This window comes from Spinacia oleracea, chromosome 4, assembly GCF_020520425.1.
Source record: "Spinacia oleracea cultivar Varoflay chromosome 4, BTI_SOV_V1, whole genome shotgun sequence".
In the NCBI taxonomy this organism is placed as follows: domain Eukaryota; kingdom Viridiplantae; phylum Streptophyta; class Magnoliopsida; order Caryophyllales; family Amaranthaceae; genus Spinacia; species Spinacia oleracea.
Window position 1 is genome coordinate 74,409,745 of NC_079490.1, and position 10,483 is coordinate 74,420,227.

The following is a 10,483-nucleotide window of genomic DNA, read 5'->3' on the forward strand; positions in this document are numbered from 1 at the left end:
TCCTAAAATAACATATCTATTTTACGAAGTATTTATTTTAATTTCTCTACTCTTGTATAATCTGTTTATGTATGGAAATAATTTATAGGGTTATAGAATATATAAGTATTATACAATTTTTGTAATATATTAGTCAAATATTCATATCGATAAAAGAAAATATATTTAATCAATATTTTGGTCAATTAACATATTAAGCATATAGAGTATTTTGGTCAACTTATCATATTAAACATATGAAATAGAAGTACATTAGATGATTAAATGAATAGGTTTAAGATTTATTAATTACACATTAAATTTAAGAGATAAATATTTTATAAAAAAAATGGTCAAATAATAATTTTCGAATATCCGTACATGTACGGAACCTAATCTAATACGGAGTAACGGAATAAAGTTGCCTCTAAAATAGACACTCGTTATTCTTGTTTTGGCCAACTCCTACGCTACTTTACCAGCGAGCTATAGAAAAAGAGTCAACCATTAATCTAATGTCAGTCCTCTGAGGCCTGAGGGTCGTTCTTGAGGTAATTCAAGAGTGTATTAATTCTTTGTAACCTTGATTAACGTCATCGGATGACATAACACATTTATGTCATGATGAAAAAAAAGAAAAGGTTGCTACGATGACACCTGATTTGAGTCACTTGACTATAGTTGACTGCTCTCAATTTGAATGTTCTTGGTCCACATAGATTAACTCCTATATCCTTAAATTATACTATGGGCTCGAGTTGAGTTCTACATTTTGATCACGTTAGTTGTTGGGCCTTGCGCTAGTGCTAGAGCTGTTAAAACGGTTACTCGAGTCGGATCCGGGTCTGATCATCTCTGGTCTCGGGTTATGATTGGGTCATTTTATCACTGGGTGTAGGTCGGGTTCAGGTCGAGTTCGTCAAGTTGAAAATTTGTCGGATCATGTCGGGTTATTTTTCCATTTAGGTATAGGTCGGGTTCAGTTCGGGTTCGGGTCGGGTCATTTTCTAGTCGGGTACAATTACGGGTTTGGGTCTTAACGAGTCGGGTCAAGTTCGGATCGGATAATTGGTCAATTAAAATTCAGGTCGGGTTCACTATCAGATACGGGTTAAGACCGGATACGATAGCTATAAGGTCTTGTCAAGTTTTAACCTTATAATTAACTTTTATAAATTTGGTTAAATTTGGTTTAACGCTTTTCACTTGTTCTAGATTAGGTAATTATAAAAAATAATATTAACTTGATTTAAGTTATTATTTAGTTAGGTCAATGACAAATCGAGTTGTCAACATGTCACGTAAATTCAGGTAACGGGTTGTCACTAATTGGGTCAATAACAGCTTTCATCGGGTTATAATCAGTTTCGGGTTGACATCAGGTCGGGTGTTGAATCGGGTTCGGGTCATTTTTCGGTCAGGTAAGCTGACTCAGTTTTGTTATTAGTTATATTTCTGTCGGGTGTCAGGTTCGGGTCCGGGTCTTGTATTAACGGGTCGAAATCGGTCGTCGATTTTAACGGATTGGATACGGTCGGGTAACGGGTTCCCTATTTTAACAAAATTTCGGGTCACGGGTCGGGTCCGGGTCCTTAAATATACGGGTCGGTTCAAGTCGATTTCTCGGGTCGGATCAATTTTTGACAGCTCTAGCTAGCACGCACGATTCACCAAGGTATAAAAAAAAATATTTTGTAGAATTATTTTGTAAAAGGACATTTATAAATTTATGGCGAACGTTAGCAAAATAAAACTAAAGCTCGTTTTGCTCGTAATTGATATGTGCGGTTATAGATATGTTTACAAGAGGTGTCATTGATATTTTAACATTCCACATGCAAGATTAAGTTCTCTAAAATTGTGTTCATTAGCAACGTGCTTAGGTCGAAAATGGAAAGGGGAGCATCTCAGAGAAAAGCAAAGACAAAAGGAAGTGTGAAAATAGACATTATACTATTGATAAGAATAAGACTAAAAATAAAAGAAGAAGAAAATCGGGAATATATAGATAATTGTATTATTGGGTGAATAATAATAGAAGTTCAAGGCTTTATAAATTTTAGAATTAGGGTATAACATTGCATTTTAGGGATTTACAATTCAATTATATATTTTCTCAAAATGTCCTTATCCAATTGAATACATAAGATAAGTTAAGAAAGTGATAGGAAGTTGCCCCACATTAAAGGTGCTATGAAACTACTCCAAAACAAACACTCCATAAGTAGTTACTTCACAACAAACACATTATATAGGAAGTTACGCTGAAAAGGAACACAACCTATTAACATGTAACATTATCACACTTGTTCTTCCACATTAATAGGTGAATGATAACTTCCTTTAAATTATTTATTTTATTTTATTTTATTTTCTATGGAAACCTTCCTTTAAAGTTTATAATTTTGAAAAGAGAAGATGGGAGTTACAATGAAGTTTCGGGGAAAGACAAGACCTCGGACATCCGATTAAGTGTATAAAAGTATGAGCTACAATCTTGTTCATCAATAAAAACAAACTTATTTTCTTTGATAATTAACCATGGATTTACACCTCCGTAATCCCAGAAACACAAAATATACTACCCACTTTGATATTGACTTTCCCTTCCCTGCTAAAACTCATTGTCGATGGAGTTTGCCATGCAAAACCCTACTTTTCATTGTTAAACTCTCCAAAAAGGTTGTGAAAAATAACAATCTAATCAAAAGGGTGGTTGTCCGCTCTCCGTCCTACATCGCCCTCGATGTTGATGTCGATTCTGATCCTGCTTCGTCTATCCATGGCGACGTCGTTGACGGAACGTTATCGTCGTTCCCTTTAACCTTTTCTATTGACCAAAAAACCCTCACTTCCATGACCAGGGAAAAGAGTCTTGAATCTCTTTCTCAACTTGGTAGTGTAAAGCATCTTGCTTTAACGCTAGGAAATAACAACGCACTTGGTGTAAGTAGTACGAATACTAATGACCTTATCCACAGAAGGACTGTATTCGGGTCGAATTCATTCCAAAAACCACCTAAGAAAAGCTTTCTCAGGTTTGTTGTTGAAGCGTTAAAAGATACCACAATCATTATACTTTTCGTTTGCGCATGTCTTTCCTTAGGGTTTGGTATGAAACAGCGTGGCCCTAAAGAAGGATGGTATGATGGAGGAAGCATAGTCATTGCTATCCTACTTGTTATTTCTGTGTCTGCCATTAGTAACTTTAAGCAGAGCCGACAGTTCGAAAAAGTCTCCAATGTTAGCAGTGACATACAGGTTGAAGCGTTGAGAGATGGGCGTCGCCAACGTATATCCATTTATGAAGTTGTTGTGGGTGATATCGTGTTTTTGAAGATAGGAGATCAGATTCCTGCAGATGGGTTATTCTTGGACGGACATTCTTTGAAGGTGGATGAATCAAGCATGACTGGAGAAAGTGATCACGTCCAAGTAGATGAAAAGAATAGTCCTTTCTTGTTCTCTGGCACAAAGGTCACTGATGGTTATGGAAGGATGTTGGTTACTTCAGTTGGGATGAACACTACTTGGGGTGAGATGATGAGTTCTATAAGTAGAGACTTGGATGAAGAGACTCCGTTACAAAAACGGCTTAACAAGCTAACCTCATACATTGGTAAGGTTGGCATTCTTGTTGCATCACTAGTTTTTCTTGTTCTGTTGATTCGTTACTTCACCGGACACAGTAAAGATGAACATGGAAATAGAGAATTCAATGGAAGTAAGACAAGAACAAATGATGTAATGAATGCAGTCATTAACATTGTTTCTGCAGCTGTAACCATTATAGTTGTAGCCATTCCTGAAGGTCTTCCTTTAGCTGTGACATTAACCCTTGCATATTCAATGAAGAAGATGATAGGAGACAATGCCATGGTGAGGAAGCTCTCAGCTTGCGAGACTATGGGGTCAGCCACTACCATATGCACCGACAAAACTGGTACTCTCACTCTTAACCAAATGAGTGTTACTGAATTTTGGCAGGGCAAACAACTTGTTCAAATGCCTCTCTCTTTATCAGAGAATGTAGTTGACTTGCTCCATCAAGCAGTTGGCTTGAACACAACTGGAAGTGTCTGTCAATTGCCGTCTGAAACGATGCCTGAGATATCCGGCAGTCCCACTGAGAAAGCAATCCTAAAGTGGGCTGTTTGTGATTTGAAGATGGACATGGATAAACTGAACAAAAGCTTTGAGGTTTTGAAAGTTGAGGCCTTTAACTCGGACAAAAAGAGAAGTGGGGTTATGGCTAGGATGATGAATGACGATAGGGTTCAAGTGCATTGGAAGGGAGCAGCTGAGATGATATTAGCTATGTGTTGGAATTGTTATGACCAAAGTGGTATGCTTGTGAGGTTAGAGGAAGAAGATAGGAATCTTTACCGGGAAATAATTCAAATGATGGCATCTAAAAGCCTAAGGTGCATTGCCTTTGCTCACAAACAAGGACACAAAGATGACACCCAACAGCTTGATGAAGGTGGCCTAACTTTGCTGGGTATAGTTGGATTGAAGGATCCATGTCGACTTGGAGTTCGAGAAGCTGTGGAATCCTGCAGGAGAGCAGGAGTTAGTGTCAAAATGATCACTGGGGACAACATATTTACTGCAAAAGCCATTGCTATAGAATGTGGAATACTTAACCCAAATGATCAATTATTGCATGAAGATGATGCTGTTATACAAGGCATTGAGTTCAGAAACTACTCACCTCAACAAAGAATGGAAAAAGTGGACCACATTCGAGTAATGGCAAGATCATCCCCATTTGACAAGCTCCTCATGGTACAATGCTTGAAAGAGAAAGGTCATGTAGTGGCAGTAACAGGTGACGGTACAAACGATGCTCCAGCTCTTAAAGAAGCTGATATTGGCTTATCAATGGGTATTCAAGGCACTGAAGTTGCAAAAGAGAGCTCTGATATAGTCATCCTAGATGACAACTTTGCTTCTGTTGTCACCGTATTGAAGTGGGGTCGTTGTGTGTACAACAACATCCAAAAGTTCATTCAGTTCCAACTCACTGTAAATGTGGCTGCCCTTGTAATCAACTTTGTGGCTGCAGTTTCTTCAGGAAATGTTCCTTTGACAGCAGTCCAACTTCTATGGGTGAACTTGATCATGGATACCTTGGGAGCATTAGCTTTGGCCACTGAAGGGCCAACGGATGATCTCATGGAAAAAACCCCAGTAGGAAGAACTGAGCCACTAATAACAAAAGTGATGTGGCGAAACCTTATTGCACAAGCAATTTATCAGATGGTTATCTTGTTAACCTTGCAGTTCAAGGGCCAGTCAATCTTTGGAGTAGGGGAGAGCATGAAGGACACCCTCATTTTTAACTGTTTCGTGCTCTGCCAAGTATTCAACGAGTTTAATGCAAGAAAGCTGGAGAAGAAGAACATATTTAAAGGAATTCATAAAAACAGGTTGTTTCTAGGGATAGTTGGAATAACTCTTCTTCTTCAAATAGTCATGGTGGAATTTCTCCAAAAATTTGCAGGCACTGAGAGGTTGAATTGGGTTCAGTGGAGTGTATGCATAGGAATTGCTGCCATCAGCTGGCCCATTGGTTGGCTTGTAAAATGTATTCCACTTCCCAGCACGCAGAATAATCTCTCGGCCCACAGTAACAAGACCTGTCGCAGACCATTACACAACCATCAGTATTAGTCAACTCATGTTAAACAAAGTTTATGCTGATAGCAGTCTGAGCCATTGTTAATAATTTTAACCAGGTGATTTAGAAGTAATACAATTTTTGACTATGACAACTACTCAAGACTATTATGCTTCTACTTTACTTTTACTATATAAGCAAATCCACTTCGATATCAGATGGAAGGTACAAAGTATATGACGCGTATTACAACGACATTTATTAACAATCCGAACAAGAAGATTACTTTTTTTCTGCACCCTAAATAAAGCAAGGAATGCATAGCAGGAGTTGATTTTTCTTGTTTTACACTTTCACTAGAGTGCTTCGTTATGTGACTATAATCGACTGTCATGTAATTTAACTTATTAGATGACTTTGAGTCTTCTATCTTATGTAATTTACTTAGTAAAGAAAGGATGAAATTCCAAGACTGTCTTCCTAATAGAAATATTTTTTCTTATCAATTGGCAGCCAAAGCTATACAGGGTAAGACCTGATTTAATATACAAATCTCAAAATTTTCAATCATAGCTAAACCATCTCCTAAGTCCTATCCATTGCTCTACTTCTTTTCTCCCGGCCTACTGCAAATTATGGGAAAAGTAGGGGTGTAAAGAGAAGGAGACGAACAGGTGGCTAACGGGTAGGAATAACACCATGCACATGGTTCCAACTTCCAGGTTTAATTCATATTTCATAGTTCCAGAAAAAAAAAATTCAGTGAAATAAGGAAGGAGAGTAAAATCACAACATTGATGGACTAAAACAAAAAAACTATTGTTATGATGTCAGGAGTAATTTATCAAGTTGGACCTAAAGGCAGAACTAAGACAAAATATTCTACGACGCCCAAGCTCCAGCCCCTAGCCTTCAGACCCCAAAACCAATGCTTTCACCACTGTGGTAAGTGGTTAGACAATATGGATCAAATTTATTTCCTATACACAGTATAAAAATCTGAGGTAATGTTCCAAGGGTGTTTTTTGTCATAAAATAATTGCACCACCACAAATTCTCAGACTGTTATCATTGTCAAACATTGTGAGATGAAACAGTGCATTACCATAATGCATCCAGGTGAACTTAAATCATGTCTACACAAGTTGTCCGAGTAACATAACCAGTACCTAGTATGTCTCTCAACATTAGCAAGCACTCCCCAAACATCATCCATCAATCTGCATCAGAAGCTGATTTCCAGCAGAAGTTCTGATACTTTTTAAATTTTTTGAGGGAGAAGTTCTGGTATTTGTTAAATTTTTTAAAGGAGATACATTTAGCTTATTTCTGTTAACACTTGAAGGCGGAAAAATCACTTCTCGTTGTCCAACTTCTCTTGCATTGTATGCTGTAAATGTAGGATCAACTGACCCGTTAGTAACATATTGTACCTAGGCCAATAAAGTTGATTTATGGCTCAAGTTGTGTTTCAAGCCTACACAAAAATTTAATGAGTTTGTGTAGGGATGACCAATATATTTTGGTGCCCTGCAAGACTGTATTAGTATAAAACGGCCTATTCAAACTTTTGTTCTGGTTGCAACTTGCAAGTAGGTTTTGAAATCGAAAATGATTGTCTAGCTCATAGATTCTCTAACCTTATACTAATCAGACTTGTGAATAACCCACCCTAAAATGACTGAAAAGGTGGTCTAACTAGCTCATTTTTGGGAGCCTAACAGTTAACATAGAAAGAAAATAATCAAGGTCAGGGAAATTTTGAAAGAAAAAATGAAGTTTGTTGGAGTAGTGACTCATTGAGTGGAATTGGTAGTACCCACGGTGTTCCAATATATGTTGATGATTGCACAACTAGCCAAGCTAGAATCACCTTTCCCAGGTCGTTAGTTGAGATGGATGTAACTGTTCCATTACTCAATCATGTATGGATTGAGGATGGGGAGGTAAAACTGCTTGAAGCAGGAAGTATAGTCAGTGGGTCAGGTTTGTGATCTGTGGTAAAATGAATCTTTGTACATGGAACATTAGGGGCCTCAAACAGATTAACAGATTCCTTAACAAGAACAAAATGTCTATTGTTGGTTTGTTGGAACTAGAGTCAGAATTCATGTGTGATAAAATTCAGAGAAAAACCGGTTATAGGTGGAAATGGGTCTGAAATTACAATCACTCTCGGAAAGGCAGAATTTGGGTTGAGTGGCTGTATCAGTAGGTTGATGTGCATATTTTAGAAACTCATGAGAAATTCATTCATTTGCAGTTTGTTGGTAAGAGAAGTACCTTCACATGCTTTGTTACCATGGTATATGGGCTACATCCTGTGGTGTCTAGACTTCCTCTACGGAAAGAGTTATCTAGAATTTCTGCTAGACCTTTTGATTCCCCCTGGGTGATTATTAGTATTTCAAATCTATACTAATTCCTATATACTTGTGACAGAATTCATGGTCAATAATTTCCTCATGCAGGAAATAAGGATTTTATATATGGACGGCATTACCAGCAATGAGCTAACAGAAATTCAAAGTTCTGGTTGGTTTCACTCCTGGTCCAATAAGGATATGGGAGGGGACCAATGAAGAGAAGAATTGACAGGGTGTTTGCTAATGTAGAGTAGATGGACATGTACAAAAACTTGCGTGGTAAGTTCTAAAATTTTAAATCCCTGGCTTTCTGACAATTGTCCAGTTACTTTGTGTTGTTCATTGTTCTACTCATGATGAGAAAGGTGGGAGGCTGATCATGCGGAGTAAGAATTTTGATAGCATTATTCTTTCATGTACAGAGTATCTTCTTTAAGAAGTCATGGCAGATTCATAAACATGTAGTGAAGTCTGTTAAGAGTTTCTTTGACGATTGTAGCATGTTCAGGGCTATAAAATATACTGTACCTCTATAACTCTGGTTTTTTTTTTCTTTTCCTGCTAAGAAGGGGCCGTTGTGTGCAAGATGTGGAAGATTGGAAATTACTCGTTTGCTTTTTGCTGACAGTGACATGTAATCTCAGTTAATCTTGTGTTTGAGGTTTTCTCCAAGTTCTCCCTTGCTTCTGGTTTACATGACAAATGGATAAAACAGAAATCTACTTATCTGGCATGGATGTGTAGGAGAGCTCACTCCTATTGCTTGGGAGTTGGGACTCTATGTCTCTATCTGTAAGCCTAAGAACATGAACGACGTCCACACTTGGACTCTATCTGTGGGCTTTAAGTCTTTAACTATGCCCAAGATAGCTTTTCTATAAATCATAATAATAATAAGGCAAGTCATAAAAGTCTGATATTGGAACCTTTGAGAGCTTCCTTTAGTCGACTACTATAATCTATATTCTATAACAGGGAGGGAGAGCCTCTAAATCTTAAAATTTTCCATGCATAACAGATGGTGTACGTTTGCCTACTAACTTCATGCAACCTCTACTCTTTAAATTAATAACCCTTTTCGAGTTTTTGCACCATATAATAATGTTGTCGATACCCAAATTACAATTCCTTGCCTAACTGCTCATCCCAACAACACCCTTGTTCTTCTTCATAAAAATTCATCTTCACCATGCAAACAAGCTTATCGGTCAGGTGCCGTGTTCACTTCTAATATAGCTTTGGTTTATGTAAACTAAAACTGTTAAATGCTTCTCAGGATAACAATATCTAGTATGGTAGATAGCATCCTTCAGAATTCAGATTGTTTTACTTGAGCCAATTCTTGTGGTTCTAGTTATCCGTACTACGTGCGGGTCACGGTCAATCTCCATTTCTCTGCCAGGTTAAAGGAGGCTTGTGTTAGAGGTTACTCTACAAAAATCTACATGAGTAATGAAAAATCAAGAATTTTTTTTTGAAGAAAGTAGGATACACCAACTAATAGGTTGTATGTGCATAAGTTTAGGGTGAGCCAATCAAGAGAGCTCCACAAATATGAAGGGTAGAAACAAGAGTTCTACCAAAGAGATAAGTGAGAGACATGAGCTCTCGCAATATTGTTGTACAATTCTTATTAATGTAATCAAGATAAAAATACAATTTTGTTATATTATTCGGGTCCATCAAAACTTCCGCATGCGTCCTCAAATTTCTATCATGGTACCAGAGCCGGAAAAGTAATTACGACAAAATTGAAGACCGGAGACCCAAGACATGAAGGGCTACAAGATTTAAAGAAAATATAGAAGAGGAAAAGATGTAAGTGCTAAATCTAAATTTTCTTAAAGAAGATAACAAATATGGTAAAATTAAACTAGAAGAAAAATTTATGGAGGAAAATGAAAAAAATAAAAAAAAGTTGATGATAAAAATGAGAAAGGATGGAAAAAGATGAAAGAAAATATGTTTTGAAGAATAAATTATTTGAAGGATGCTAATGACAAGGGCATTAGCAGATTAGGTTGGTGAAAAAAAAATCACAAAGAGAAATATGGAGTTTGCTAATGACATGAGCATTAGCAGTGATGGGTGGTGACATGAGCACCCCAACAAAAGAAAAAAAAATTGGAGGAACAAGTGACAATGGAGAAAATGAAGAAGAAACTTTTGAAGCTTGCTAATGACAAGAGCATTAGCGGGATAGTTGGTGACGTGAGCACCAATAACAAAATAAAATTTGAAGAAAAATTTCAGGAGATGACTGGTGACATGTGCATCAGTGGGATAGTTGGTAACATGGATACCAACGAGAAAATGATCAAGACTAATAAAAGGTATCGAGAAGATGGAGGTTGGTAACACGGGTGCCAACATTAATGAAACTCGAGCGTTCATGTCGATTGGTGGTTGGTGACAAGTGCATCAACGAGATTTTCGAAATATGAAATATTTTTAAAGTACAAGATTTTTCTAGATTAAGGGGGAGTGTTAGAGGTTACTCTAGAAAAATCTACAT

The 10,483-nt window shown here is 37.2% G+C and overlaps 1 protein-coding gene across 1 annotated transcript; it reads left to right on the forward strand.

The window, feature by feature from the left end:
• The first annotated feature begins 2,267 nt into the window (after positions 1 to 2,267).
• LOC110785080 (putative calcium-transporting ATPase 13, plasma membrane-type) lies at positions 2,268 to 6,108 on the forward strand. The gene has a single exon (XM_021989529.2). It carries the CDS (start codon positions 2,521 to 2,523, stop codon positions 5,653 to 5,655), a length of 3,135 nt encoding a protein of 1,044 aa, XP_021845221.2. The 5' UTR covers positions 2,268 to 2,520; the 3' UTR covers positions 5,656 to 6,108.
• Positions 6,109 to 10,483: the final 4,375 nt, after the last annotated feature.

Coding starts and splice junctions, on each gene's coding strand:
- LOC110785080 (XM_021989529.2), top strand. CDS start 2,521: ATGGATTTACACCTCCGTAATCCCAGAAACACAAAATATACTACCCAC.